Genomic DNA, 15505 nt, shown 5'->3' with positions numbered 1-15505 from the left:
AAAGAGAACTCGTACCTGTGGATAACGAGTAGATCTAAATTTAGTAATATTGATTGGAGTAGATGGTCCGACTTTAATATTCGTGATGTAATTGTTTAACTTTCGGGTTCCAGTTTCTTGCTGGCTCGGTTTCTATTTTTAATAGAAGTTTCGCCGTTCAAAAAAAAAAATGTAACTGTGCAAGTGTATAGGAACTGAGTTACATTTAGTTATCCATAGTTGGAACCCATGATACGCTAAAGATTTTGACTTATACATCAAATATGAACCATTTTGATGAAACACTCCAAACCTTTGCTCTTTTTAAACAAATAATGTTTTTATTCAAAATGCAAATAATAATAATAATAATAATAGTAATAGTAATAGTAATAATAATAATAATAATCTTATGTCATTATGACATTAAAATTCCCGACGGGTATTAAACTAGTTATTATTGAACAACAACAAATTTTTAGCAAATTTTCTAACAATCAATCCGTTTTCGATTCTTCCATAACAAAAAGTTCTGGAACCTTCTATTGAGAGTGCTTGTGGCCTCCTCAACGCTCACTCGTTTCACTCGTTCTAGGGCTTATTGATTCTTCAGATTTTTCATCTTTTCATCCGATTTTAACGGTTAGTTATCTACCGATCTGTTTGTTAACTATGTAATTTTATGATTATTCAATCGTAATTTGATAGACGATCGCCTGTGTATGGTTGTTCGTTTGACTTTAGAATTTGTTTGTGAAGTTTGATCTGTTTGGTTGCATTTTGTAGTCAGTGTAGAAATCTAGTTTTGTTTTGTGTTCATGTATGGATTTTGAGTTGTGTGATCGGTAAATTTGGGGATTTTTGCTGGTTTGACTTTTGAAGTCAACAGTTGGTAGATGTAAATGTGTATTTGTTAGTTTTATTTTGATCCACCGCAACCGCTTCAAGGTCATTCAAAATTTTGAAAAAGATAATCAGCTTCACTTTGAAGAGCATTCACCCACTCTAAAAAACCGAGGTGCCCAAGCAGCAATACAACGCACTAAATTTACGGACCATTCTCGGTTTTAAAATGCGCGCATAATGCGTGATGCGCTCGTTGCGCTAATGAGAGCGCCTCGCAACACCTGATGCGTTGCGTTTACATGATGCGATGATATTGCGACAATTTCGCATGATGCACGCATCGTTGTTTGTTATGTTTTTTTTTCCCGGAGTTTTTGAATGGATTGGATTTTTTTCAATAATTAATATTTTAGCATGCTTGATTTGAACAATTATGGTTCCTAAACACTTTTTATGGTTCTAGAAACAGTTTAGGATGCTTGATTTGAACCAAAAAGCACAACTCTTATCTTCTTATTATGACAATTGTTTTAGTTTACGTATGTTTTTATAACTTGTTATGTCCAAGGCTTGATGCAAAACTACTATCGAGTCGGGGGTCTCACTGGAAGCAGCCTCTCTATTCGTACGGGGTAGAGGTAAGGCTGTCTACATCTTACCCTCCTCAGACCCTACCTTAGTTTTCCTATTGGTGAGATTTACTGAGTATTAATTATAAATATTTTTTTTAACCCAGAAAAACACATGTACAAACACAAAATACACCGGCGAACAATAAGGTCTTCTAAAGCCGTTGGCCACAAAAAGCAGCATACAAGACTGTGTTTCAACCGGAGGGAGGGCCGTGACTAAGGTGGTGAATATTTTACTGGTTGGAACTTTCAGTTGAAATTACTAAATTAACTTGGTTATCTTCACTCCTTGCCTAAGTAGTTAATGCGGTAAAATATCGGATATCGGTCAAGGACCGATATTTGAGATATCGGTGATCGCAGTGGGATATCGGTAATTTTAATATCATGCTGAATTTATATATATAGCAATTTAACACTAACAATTGTAACAAGTATGAATTGACTAAGACTTAAAACACTAACATTTAATAGTAACAACTAACAATTAAGACTTAAAACACTAATAGCAGCAATAAGAAGAAAAATGAACGGTAGAAATAAGAAGAGTGGTACTGATATCGGGAAAAGGTGATTTATCGATCAAATATCGGTCCTATATCAGTCAAATATCGGACAATATTGTTGATATTATCGGTACCGATATTCTGACCAATATTTTGTATCGCTATCTCGGCAGGGGACCGATAACCGATATATCAATGATATATCGATTGATATATCGGGATATTAACTACATAGCTCCTTGCAACTCCCAAATCATCAAGATAGTTGAAATTATTTAGTTATCTACAAATAAGCTATAAGGAGTTGAGTAGTTTGACAGGTTAATGAATCAAAACTTTCAGTCGTGATTTAGGATAGGGAGTTTAGTCGTGCTTTGTGTTTGTATGTTTCTTGGATGAGGAATGGACAAGTCTATAGTGGATGTGACTGTAGTGGGTGGTAGAGATGTGGCTGGCTGGAGAAGGTAATAGCCAAAGATTTAGTTTGCGACGATGATGGGTGGAGAAAACACTTTCCGTACACGGGTCGCAAGGTGCTTGTGTTAATATTTTTATATCTCGTAGGTTTTAACATCCCCGGTCCAAAATTTAGCTATATATATGATTTAGAGTTAATGCCATTTTAGTCCCTGTGGTTTGGGCCATTTTGCCAGTTTAGTCCAAAGGTTTCATTTTTAACCTGTGGGTCCAAAAAGGTTTCACAGTTGCCATTTTAGTCCACCGGGTTAACTTCATCCGTTTTTTCTGTTAACGAGAAGGCCAATTCGGTCATTTTATATGGCTGAATTGCCCTTTTAGTTAACAGAATTACATACAAAATGACCGAATTGGCCTTCTCGTTAACATAAAAAATGGATGAAGTTAACCCAGTGGACTAAAATGACAACCGTGAAACCTTTTTGGATCCACAGGTTAAAAATGAAACCTTTGGACTGAACTGGCAAAATGGCCCAAACCACAGGGACTAAAATGGCATTTAACTCTATGATTTAATATATAAGTTACCTACATGTACATCCTAAAAAGACTGCTGTACAACATCCTGTTGCACAAAAACTTCCAATGTAAAAGAGGCGCACGCCTAACTTGCAGCCTTAAGCTTTTTAAAACCAAAGGCTTACAAAGATTATGGATTTAGTTTATTGAAAGGTGGGACCCACTTGTACAACCTCATACAGTGAATAACAAAATTGTTGTTGATAAGACAACCAGGGAAAACCGAGAAAGCGTATTACAAGCTGGTCAAGGAAGTGTTATCGAGTTCTCACAGCTGCTAGTGCAACTGCTACTATAAACTCACAAACTGAATGAGCTTTATTTAGAATGGGGCTGTTGGGTTGACCCACAAATACTTACATTATCAATATCTTAAAAATAATTATAGATGATCAATGCATTAATTATGATGGGAGAGGATCAAATAGGAAGTTGATTTTGGCTAGGAATGATAGGAAACAATAGGGTTATGACATGTGGCAAAATATAAAATAAAGAGGAATGGTATTTTAGTCAATCGTATCCTTTCTTCTTCCTTCTTCTCCCCAGTAACTTCAAAACCCACCATTTTCAAAACCCACCATCTTCAACCATTTCTTCACTTTCTATCTCAATAATCACTACATTATAGTGCGATCTTCGTCACCAATCAATGATTCAAACACCCGATCAACGTGCTTTCAGTCCATTGCGTTTTAGAAAGTACACTTTCTTTTGTGTTTTTAGACTATTGCGTTTTAGAAATAAGACATTTCTTTGTGTTTTCTGGCCATTGCGTTTTAGAAAACAGACATTTTTAAGTGTTTTCTAGCCATTGCGTTTTAGAAATAAGACATTTCTTTGTGTTTTTGGTGCATTGCGTTTTAGGTAAAACACATTTTTATGTGTTTTCAGTCCATTACGTTTTAGAAAGTACACTTTCTTTGTGTTTTCTGGCCATTGCGTTTTACAAATAAGACATTTCTTTGTGTTTTTGGTGCATTGCGTTTTAGAAAAATGTCATTTTTTTGTTTTTTTTTTCCATTGCGTTTTACGCAACTGGGTTTTCGAAAACATAGCAATAGCATATTCGTTTTAAAGATAAAAAAATGTTCGTTTTTTTGGTGCAATTTTTATAAAAAAATAATGTCGTATGAAAGAATTATTAACGTCTAAAAAATGGGGGGGAATTGGAGGAGAGAGAAACTATTTCCGTGGATTGACTAGAATGCCCCTAGACAAACCCACGCGCCTCCTTTTTTTCTTCAATTTCACTCATTTAATCTTAGCCCTTGATTAAATAAATGGATGGTCAAGATTACTTTCTAGGCTTCCTACCCAAATAAACTTCCTATTATATCCGAACCCTAATTATGGTTACAGAAACAGCATATTAGTTTATCACGATAAGTCTATTTAGACGATTGTAAGCGTTAGACTGTACAACTTCTAACCCGTTGACCCGTCCCTTTTTATTTACAACTTTTTCATTGACTAATATGACCAGTTTTGACTTTTGAGATAAATCACGACCTAATTTGAAACCGTCACCTTGAGTAGAAATGCACAAAGAGACCTTGATCATGCTTGCAGGGGTTCATTCTTAGTGACCACTTTCACTTTCAGTTAATAACTAACTACCTCTTATTTCAAGATCATTCTGATAAAACTGTCTTTACTCTTTTTGCAGGCTAGTTGAGGAATCAGGAAATCATGGCGAAACATCATCCCGATTTGATCATGTGCAGGAAGCAGCCAGGAATTGCCATTGGACGCCTTTGTGAAAAATGTGATGGCAAATGCGTGATTTGTGACTCTTATGTGCGTCCATGCACACTCGTGCGCGTCTGTGACGAGTGCAACTATGGCTCTTTCCAAGGTCGCTGTGTCATATGCGGAGGTGTTGGTATTTCTGATGCGTATTACTGCAAAGAGTGCACACAGCAGGAGAAAGATAGGGACGGGTGTCCGAAGATCGTTAATCTGGGAAGTGCTAAAACTGACCTGTTTTACGAACGGAAAAAATACGGTTTCAAGAAACGTTGATAAACAACTTCTTTTAATGATTGTAACACCAAGCATGAGATGAAGTATCCTCTCATTTATCCAAAATAATATGCTTTTGGTTGTATTTTGGATTCATGAGACAAATTGCAGGTCATACAACACTTATGAGTTAGAATCTGTGGATTTGATGATGCTTTTTTTTTTTTTTTACATATCTTGTCTTCTGATTGATAATCTTTAGGGGTGTTTATAAACCGTTGAAACCGACCTAGCCTTCTGAAATGAAGCTAGTTGGCCGGTTCGGGAGATACTATTTGGTTTTAGCGGTTTAAAGTTCCAGTCTGCGGTTTGGGTTATACAATTATCAATGTCAGTATTCATGAACCAGCTTTTTTCATTTCAAGTTTTTTGCACAAACTAACGACTTTGGTGTTCAAACCGCTAACTCGCTAATGCCGGGAAGTTGACCCACTCATCCTGCCGGCTATGAAGCACGGTAACGCCATCTGACCTCGAGTACCCGTCCCGGAGACGGCATGGGGACGGAAACGCGCCAGAAACGCCATAGGGGCGTCCCTTAGACGTTTCCGGGAATAAGGATACGGCAGCGAAACGATTCGGGTAATATGGGGACGGCAGTTACGAGTATCGGGTACGTTTCCATATTAAAAGCAGGGTTTTAATTATAATTTATAAATATGGGCCGGCCTTTTCTTCTTGTTCACAATCTAAGCAGTTAAAGCGGTAAAATATCGGATAGCGGTCAAAGTCCGCTATATATGATATATAGGCTATAGCGGTGGTATAGCGGTGATATAGCGGTAATTTTTATACCATGCATAATTTATGTATTTATATATATATATATATATATAAATATGTCTTTGAAAAATATTAATAGTAATATCAAAATTCATAGTTTTATCATTCCAAATATTAGTAGTAATGTCTCCACTTCAAAACATAAAAACATAAAGTGTCGATGTTCGAAACACGATCTAGTCATAAGCAATGAAATCTTCCTCCGAGTCTACATCAACCAAGGAATCCAATCGTTCATCAAGATCTTCCACTTCAACTGAATTAACTCTAACATCATCATCATCATCATCATCATCTCTATAACGCTCTCTTTTGCTCCTAGTACTTGGCCCAACGTCTTCATTTCCTCCCATTGCCTCTCACGCAACCGACCATAGAAGACCATCACTACCATCAACAAAATCTTGATGCTCAATTTCAGTTGGTATAACCCAATCATCATTTTCCTCTACGTCTCTTAACAAAATAAGATCCAAAGATTTATTGGTTTTTAATGAGTTGAAGTGCCTTTGTAACCTTGTGTTGTATTAGATGAATACAAGGTCATTGAGCTTTTGTTGCAAAAGACAATTCCTTTTCTTTGAATGTAACTAAACATAAAGAATAAAAAATTACATAATGAAGTAAAGAGGTTAAATGTTATAATATAATTTAAAAAAAAATATGTAGTAGGAAAACTTATATTGTCGAATGTACCCCAATTGTGTTCACAAGGTGAAGCGCTACAAGTTTGACTAAGGACAGTAATAGCAAATTTTTGGAGCAAAGGTGTGTCGATCCCATAAGTACGCCACCATATATCTACATTTTATATAAATTAATGGACTGATGTAATAAGAACATGTGAATACATTGAAATGTTTTTACTTACATGGTGCGACTTTCGTTCGAGCCCTTGTAGCAGCCGGAGATCCAAAGTGCCAACTAAATCAATGTATAAATTCAATTCTTGCCTGACTTTATCATTATCTTCCAAATTGGGTATTAAACGGTCAATAGCAACATAAAGTCCCGCTGCAATGTCCGCGTTCTTCCGTAAATCCTTTCATGTATCCGCATGGAAAATGGCAGGGTTCAAGTAACATCCAGCTGCACGTACATTCAATAAAGAGTTTCAATTAGAACAAAACAATTATATTAATTTAATTTAAAAGTAATAAATATAAAGTTTTATGCCTGCATGTAACGGATGATGAAGTTGGTCAGACCATCTTGTTTGAATGAAACTCCAAACTTTAGTTATCAGTCTTTCATCGGTTAGATTTTTCTTGATTTGCTCCTTTGTTCTAGACACTGTATCATAGATGTAACCCATACACTACTTCTCTTCTGTATCAACCAATCTAGCAACATCCACCAACGGAGCTAGCACTTGACAAGCTAGGTGTACATTGTCCCAAAAATCTGTTTTTGCAACTATTCGCTCGACTTTCTTTCCAATTACCTTATTTTCAAAGTCACTTTTCCTCCATTCTTCGGAAACGAACAACACTTGAATATGATGTCGATTCTCATGGATACTTTGAAGGGTATAGAACTGGGTTGCAAATCTAGTTACACAAGACCTGTGTAGCTCCTTGTTTTTCGTCAACTTCCTCATCATATTAAGAATCCTTCCGTGGTTGTAAATGTAAACCACCATTGCTCTAGCATCAGTCAAAGCAGGCTTTATCTTTGGTATTTTCTCACCGATATCTTGAATCATGAGGTTCACACAATGTGCTGCACAAGGAGTCCAAAACATCTTAGGGTGTTCTTCTTCTAAATTTTTTTCCTACGGCTTTAAAGTTTGACCCATTATCTGTAATAAACTATAAGAAACAATAACGAATTCAATTAACAAAATGAAGAGAAAGTAAAAATAACAAATAAAATTACTAGAAATATAAAACTACCTGCACAATATTCGCCTCTCCAATACCTTTTATCACCTCATTTATCATTTTAACAATTAATTCAGCATTCTTCACATGCTCGGATGAATCAGTTGATCTCAAAAATATCGTTCCACGAGGACAATTGACTAAGAAATTTATCAAACACCTTCCTTTTCCTTCTGTCCAAAAATCGGACATAATGCTACATACATATTCTTCCCAATGTGGCCGAAACGAATCCACAAATTGTTTCGTTTCTTCTAAACGTTTTTTCATCAACGTCACACGAATATTATGATAAGATGGAGCTGGCATACCTAACATAAAGTAATAAAACTAAGTTATATAGTAATAATCAAATCACCAATGAAGCTTAATCACATAAAGTATCTCTTCCATATTCTCCAATGGCATGGATCATGTCTTGGAAACTTTCGTCACGTACGGCATTAAAGGGTAAACCAACCGAATAAGCCCAAGTTACAATTTTATCCCAAGCATTCATCTTTAACTTCTCCTTTATTAGATTATTTCTATCCAATGTATTTTGCGTTGTTTTTCCGTAATCAGTCTTGAACATGTTATCCATAGCACCTCGCACGTTACTAGCACCTACAAATTTCTTTTTGTTTGAAAATTTTTTTGTACCAACTTCTTGTACATTATCCTCATCTTCATCTTCATCAGAAAGATCAACCGTGTTTGATCTAAGAATTTGTAAATTTCTTTTCCTTTCTAATTGTATCTTATATTTTTCTTTCATTGATGCTAAGACTCACTTCTGAATATCCACAGTCACTTTCGTACAACCGGTGACTTGTCCTCCGGTATGAGTAAGATGTTGCTTGAGTCGTGTGATTCCTCCGAATATCTTCTTATCACATAGTGTACACCAGACGTGATGTTTTTTCAAGGGGTCTCTTTGCTCTCCCCATTCCCAAGCCATATCTCCACTTAAACATTTTTTGCTAGTGCCCCCGGCTTGAGTGTCGGCATCAGACGATACCGTATTAGTGTTTGTAGGGTTCACAGATGCATGTGAAGAAGGAGCTAGACAATCCATTATCAAAAACCTGTTGCAAATAATCTAACATAATGTAAAACACTAACACAATCAAACAGACAAACCTGTTGCAACTGTACCACTAATACAAAGACGAGTATTACTATGAAAGGATCGATGCCCCTGTTTCTCATTCAATCAATATTATGGTCACTGTAAAATACCTCCTCGTGTGATATAACAGATTCATGAGCTAAACTTGGTAAACATATCCATACTAAACTAGGTTACAAACACTAATGGTAACTTTGAAGACTGAAGAGAACACTAATACATTCAAGATGTTATTAAATTTTAGAATTAACACTAATACCTGGTTGGCTGTTGAAGACTGAAGAAGAGAACAAAATTCGCATTCCAGGTGAACTCTGAGTATCAGACCAGCAATTGAAAGATGACGAACAACTTTGATTCGGATTATGAACAGCTTCCTGATGATGACGAACTGCTTCCAGCGACCTCAAACCAGTGTGCGCTCCAGACATTGGTCATCAAACATAATAAATTATGGTTTAATTGGTCGTATCTAGATTTTATCAAACATCTGGGCCATTTACTGTAATGGGTTTAATTAAAAAAAGTGGGCTTTTCCTTATGTTTGGGCAGACCGCTAAAAGCGCTGTTGTAGCCGCTATACAGGTCTTCAAATAGCGGCCAAATAGCGGGCTATAGCGCCGCTAATAGCGGAACCGTTATGAGCAACCGCTATTTGGACCGCTACAAGCCCGGACGTCCGCTAACCGCTATTAACTGCATAGTTCACAGTATATTTGTTCGATATTGGATGTCATCAATTTGTTCAATATATTTGTTCACTGCATTCTGCTCTGTTTCTTTTCTTATTGAGAAAGAGTATGGTTAGGAATACGAAGTTTGAAGAGGACAAGATGTGTAATATCATGAATTTACATTTTTACCCCTAAAATGTATGTGATGTACTACGTCTGATACATTGCTCCAGAGGCAGTGGCAGAGTTTGACCAAAAGTTCTGAGGGTGCGGAAAGTCATGGGACCCACTTTATATATTGTATAAATAGTTAGACAAAATAATTGGGGGGACAATCCTATAAAATTTTAAAATTTTCGAACGAAAAATAGGAAATTTTACACTTCTAACCAAAATATTTGGGGGGGGGGGGGGGGGAGGGGGTGCGCCCCCCACTTTACACTAAGCTCCGCCATTGTCCAGAGGAATAGTTAAATATTGCTTCATGGTTATATTTTCACATCTAACACTTATTAAAGTGTAATCTACTAGTTATATTTTCTAATATATATTTCTTTTAATTTTTTATTTTAGTTAATAATTCATATGAATTTTGTTTTTGGTAGATTTAATATCAATGATCACTTATTAAGTTATTATATATACATTGTCTAAATTATTAAAAATCAGTTTTAATTAGCTATGGTTGATGTAGTGTTTTTGGAGTTTAATATATTTTTGGACTTTGTTTAATATATTTTATTTTAGACTTTGTTTAATATATTTTTATTTTTTAATATTATTTTTTTGCCGTACCCGTATCTTGTATTTTTAAGTTTTGTCGTTCCCCGTACCCGTATCGTCCTCGCACCCAGTCATGTACCGTATCCATGCTACATAGCCTGCCGGTTTGGTTTTGCGTTTCCTGAAACCGTAGTTAGTGTTTTGTGTAGATTTTTTTAGAAGCAAGTTGTAAACACCCCTAGTCGTTAGTTGTAATATATTTTTCGGTTGGCACAAGTACTTATTTTGTACTATTAGTTCGATCCCATAAAATTGTGGGTCGGATCTTTGATCACCCAACAATCATGAAAATAGATTGAAAGATGAACGAAACATATCAAGAGATGCACCTATATCTTTGAAAGTAATTTATTTGGGATATGTTTGAGGTAAGAGTTTCGGGTGCAAACATCTCATACTTTCTTTTCTGTATGTTTAAATTATGGACGAGGATTCCTACACTATATGTGGCAAGTTTTCAGTTGGTATTGGTTTGCTTCGTTACAATACTGACCCCGGAAGAGAAAACCCAAAAGATAAAGTTGTGATACACTCGAAAGGGTACCAAAACGTGTTTTGTATTAGTTGGAGATCAGAAAAACGAATGCCAAGACTGTTGTTATTAGGTCGGAATTGGTTTGGTTCGTCACGGTTTCGATATGGTACTATCTTACGTTTAGATTAAGCTACCAAAAAACACTATTTTGAATGCAAATTTATACCAGAATGTTTAGAAAAAGAGTTAAAGAAAGCTGCATTTTCAATTTTTCTATTTAATGAATGCAGGTTATTATGACTATGTCTTGATTAAAACCGCATATCTCTCATGTTCATGAAACAATCCATAAGCAGTGCAATTCGAGGAGTTATTCCTGATTCTGATGATGCTAAAACCTACTTGGCTTATGTGGAGGAGCAATTCAAGGGAACGTCTAAAGCACACGCTAGTACTTTAATCCTCAAGCTGGTGACTACTAAGTGTGATGGGAGGAGCAACATCTATGAACACATCATGATGATGAACGACATGGCTCATAAGCTGAAGGGATTAGACATGGAGATCAGTGATGGTTTTCTTGTACACTTCATCATAACTTCACTTCCTACATCCTATGAAGCATTCAAGATCAATTACAACACTCGAAAAGACAAATGGACGACGAGTGAGCTAATCGCCATGTGCGTGCAGGAGGAAGAGCGTATGAAGATGGACATAACTACTGATGTTGCAAAATTCACTACCTCCAGCTCTTAGAAGAGGAAGAACAATTATCAAAGAAAGGATGCTTCCAAGGTCCAAAAGCCAAATCCTAATACAAGTGCACCTTCCAGCTCCAAGAACTCCTTAGGAAAACCCTACTACAAGTTCTGTAAAAAGACAGGACATAAGCAGAAGGAATGCCCTGGACTTTAAGGAGTGGTTGGCTAAGAAAGGTAACGATTTTTTCATGATACTTGAGTCCTATAATTTAAATGTTCCTGCTAATTCTTGGTGGTTTGATTATGGTTCTATGGTTCATGTAACCAATTCTACTCAAGGATTCCTTTCAATCCGGAGGCTGGGAAGAAACCAAAGAATACTTAAAGTTGGGGATGATCGGGAACTAGAAGTGAAGGCCATATTAACATCACAATTATTTATGAAAACCGGTTTATGCATTAAACTTGATGATACCTTATATGTTCTTGAGGTAACTTGGAACCTTGTATCAGGACCAAAGTTAGACATAGACGCCTTTGTTGTTTTTCATGGTCATCGCAAACTCTCTATTCTCTATGATTCTGTTGTTTATGGTACCAGCATTCTGGATGATGGTCTCTATAGATTAGAACTAGATGATGATTTTTCCAAATCTTTGTTGTCATATAATATTAATGAATCACTCACAAAGATGAAACAGAAACGAGACTTAGAGACTTCATCCATGTTGTGGCATCAACGTTTAGGCCACATCTCAAGAGAACGATTAAATCGACTCGTAAAGGATGAAGTCTTACCTTCTCTCAATTTCACTGACTTTGGAACATGTGTTAAATGTCATAAAGGTAAAATGACATTAGCGAATAAGAAAGGTGCCACTATAAGTTCTAATTTATTAGAACTCATTCATAGTGACATTAGTGGTCCCTACCAAATCGTTGGCATCACTGGACATACTTCATTTATCACTTTCATTGATGATTATTCTTGTTACATGTACTTGTATCTCATTGAGGAAAAATCTGAATCTCTTACAACTTTTAAAGATTAGAAAGCTGAAGTTGAAAAACAACTAGATCCTCAAATTAAAGTTGTGAGATCAGATAGAGGCGGTGAATATTATGGAAGACATACTGATATGGGTCAAGCTTCTGGTCCATTTTATGCGTTTTGTAAAGGTCAGGGGATTGTAAACAAATACAACATGCCTGGTACACCTCAACAGAACGGTGTCGCTGAACGAAGAAACCGTGCCCTTATAAACATGGTGCGTAGTATGTTAGCCAACACTAATTTACCATTATTCCTATGGACTAAAACGTCAAAAGCAGCTGTTCATATACTTAATAGAGTTCCTTCTAAGTCTGTCCCTAAAACTCCTTATGAACTTTGGACAGAAAGGAAAACGAGTCATAAATATATGAAAGAATGGGGCTGCATTGCTGAAGCAAAACTTTACAATCCTCTCCTAAAGAAACTTGACCCTAAAACAGTTACCTGCTTCTTTATCGGGTATCCTGATCACTCAAAGGGTTATCATTTCTATTGTCCTTCCCATGTCACCCGTATTGTTGAAACCAAATGTGTTGCGTTCCTGGGGGATTTCAAGGTCAGTGGGAGCAGTACCAACCCTTATGAAGAATCACAAGAAGAACAAGACGCGGGGGGGGGGGGGACTCGTCGCTTACCATTACTCCGTTTACTCCTCTTGTACCCGATGCAACAACTGCACCTGAAGCTACTGCACCAACTCCAAATTTACCTCCACAAATAGAACTCATTATACCTCATAACGAAGGCACATCATGTCACAACCCGCACTTTCGCGCTTGTTACTCTCGCTACAATCGTTACGCCTAGCACCAGAGATTCGGATCATAATGTAAACTATATCGCAAACTACGCTACTTCGCATATTTTCGCAAACGCATCGCTTATTACAACATGCTATATCACAACGCTTACGCTTTCCGCATATACTATTACGCTATTACTATGCTACTCGCACACGCACACGCAAACGCAAACTCGAAACGCGGTTACTTATGCTATGACCTATTATACTATAATAGATATAATATTCAAGTACTAATACTTGTTTAAACGCGCACACGCTGCCACGTGCAACTCAATTTATCGCACTAAGGGATAACATAACACGATACTACCTATTTCAATAAAACGCTTAAAGTTCCCACAATGGTTCACGCAACAAAACGCACCAAACGAACCAAAGTGGGAAACTAACTCGCACAAGCTCGGCCGTCCGAATGGACATCCGCTCGGATGACCACCCGCCCGGATGACCATCCGACCGGATGGCCATTCGACTGGACGAAGCCATCCGATCATAACCCATTCGATCACACCGCCTTAACTCTCACCCTCACCTATAAATAGGGCCATTGTGTCTCATTTCAACACTTTGGTTCCCTCAGTCGCTCACACGCTCTCAGTCGCTCTCATCCGTGAATCAAGGCCATTTTGTAAGCTTTTCATCTCAAATCTTGTACAATCTTCATCACTAATCACTTCTACATCATCTCCTTCATCAAAATCACACACAAACACTTACTCTTTCTCTGAAATCACTGATTTGGATCTCTTGAAGGTGGTTTCCACCGTTTTGCTCCGGCAAACGGTTAAGGAACACCATTTGATCGAGAATGGTTCTAGATCTGAAGGATTTCACACGTTTTAACTCGAATCTTAACAAGATCTCAACACTTTTCAACTGTTTTCAACTTTTCTTCAACTTTCTACGCAATACCGATGGAATCTGTACTAAATCGGACTCTCAACTTGTTCCTTAGTCGAGAGCCGGCTTGGAAATGGATTTCCACCAGAGAGATTGTAACACCTCGTAAAATCGTGTCCAATGATGTGTTGACACCTGTAATAAACCCTAATAAAGTCAAACGTTGACTATGAGGGACTAATTTCGTCAAAATCAAAAACTATGTGTATGAAAGGACTGAAAGTGTCAATATGCTTAAACTGAGCCTCTTAGTGACCTTATACGGTGTCCGAATTCTCAAATGAGCCATTTGTTGGACGAGAGAAGCCGTTTGCGTAATTATTTGAAAGTTTGCGCGACAAAGGGTTAAAAGAGTCAACATGTTAATTCTTACCTCTGAGTGATCTTTTAACAAACCGAGAGCTTCATGATGTTTGATCATATTCTTGGGAATGCCTAATATTGGCCATTCAAAGCTTTTATGCCAATAAGTAATGTTACGCGCAAGTTTGCAAGTTAAAGGGGTTAAAAGCGTCAACATGTTTAATTATACCTCTGAATGACCTTTTAATGAACCCGAAGCCTTAAGATGTGCAATTATACTCTCGAGAAGCCTTAATATAGGCTACATAGGGCTTTGATGCTATTAAACGATAAAAAAACACGAGTTGCGCGTTAAAAGGGGGCCAAAAGCGTCAACCTCTAAAACTACACCTTGAGTGACCATTTAAGCAAACTAGAGTGTCGTAATGTTTGGTCATATGCTCAGGAATACCTAATATGGGCCATGGAAGGCTTTGATATCGTTAAATGATATTACGCACAACTTTGTGCATTAAAAGGACTAAAAGCGTCAATATACGAAACTACGCTTTCCAGTGACCTTTTAAACGAACCGGGAACTCCGTAATACTCGGTCGTACTCCTGGGTGTGCCTATTATGGGTCACTAAAGGCCTTCATGACTTCTAATAACATTTCATTTGAGTTTATAACCTTTTGTGCCAAAAATGTAAAGTTTGAAAGTTTAAAAACATGCATAAAAGACACAGGGAACAAAACTGTCGAATTGCCAAAGTTCTGTTGCTGGGCTGGTACCGCTCGTGGGCCACGTAAACTTGGGCCTGGGGCGTTCGCGGGCTGCCAGAGCCCATCTGCTGCAGATTTTAATTTTTTTTATTTTCTTGCTTGTTCACCACTCCAATCCATTTCTAAACCATGTAAATCGATACCTTGGGCTGCAAATTGTTTTGGACAGCTGCCATAACACATGTCTTCATCCGAAGAGCCCTCTAAACACATGGAATGATCCCATGATTCACCCAAACACTATATATAGAGGTGTCATTCATTCACTTTGCACCTCTTCTC

General features: G+C 37.1%; 2 protein-coding genes across 4 annotated transcripts; one reads left to right on the top strand and one right to left on the bottom strand.

The window, feature by feature from the left end:
- Window positions 1-455: 455 nt before the first annotated feature.
- Window positions 456-5154, top strand: LOC110939948 (PHD finger-like domain-containing protein 5A). 3 transcript variants are annotated; one of them, XM_022181510.2, is made up of 4 exons: window positions 456-621; window positions 1394-1463; window positions 1562-1678; window positions 4629-5154. In XM_022181510.2, exon 4 carries the CDS (start codon window positions 4652-4654, stop codon window positions 4982-4984), a length of 333 nt encoding a protein of 110 aa, XP_022037202.1. In that variant the 5' UTR covers window positions 456-621; window positions 1394-1463; window positions 1562-1678; window positions 4629-4651; the 3' UTR covers window positions 4985-5154. The 3 variants fall into 3 exon arrangements, with proteins under 3 accessions (XP_022037202.1, XP_022037203.1, XP_035846538.1); XM_022181511.2 differs by lacking the exon at window positions 1394-1463; XM_035990645.1 differs by lacking the exons at window positions 1394-1463; window positions 1562-1678.
- Window positions 5155-7085: 1931 nt separating this feature from the next.
- Window positions 7086-7511, bottom strand: LOC118492062. Its single transcript, XM_035989823.1, has one exon. It carries the CDS (start codon window positions 7509-7511, stop codon window positions 7086-7088), a length of 426 nt encoding a protein of 141 aa, XP_035845716.1.
- Between the last annotated feature and the right edge of the window lie 7994 nt (window positions 7512-15505).

Source organism: Helianthus annuus, chromosome 5 (assembly GCF_002127325.2).
Source record: "Helianthus annuus cultivar XRQ/B chromosome 5, HanXRQr2.0-SUNRISE, whole genome shotgun sequence".
NCBI classification, from domain to species: Eukaryota; Viridiplantae; Streptophyta; class Magnoliopsida; order Asterales; family Asteraceae; genus Helianthus; species Helianthus annuus.
This window is presented reverse-complemented; position numbering and strand designations above follow the sequence as displayed.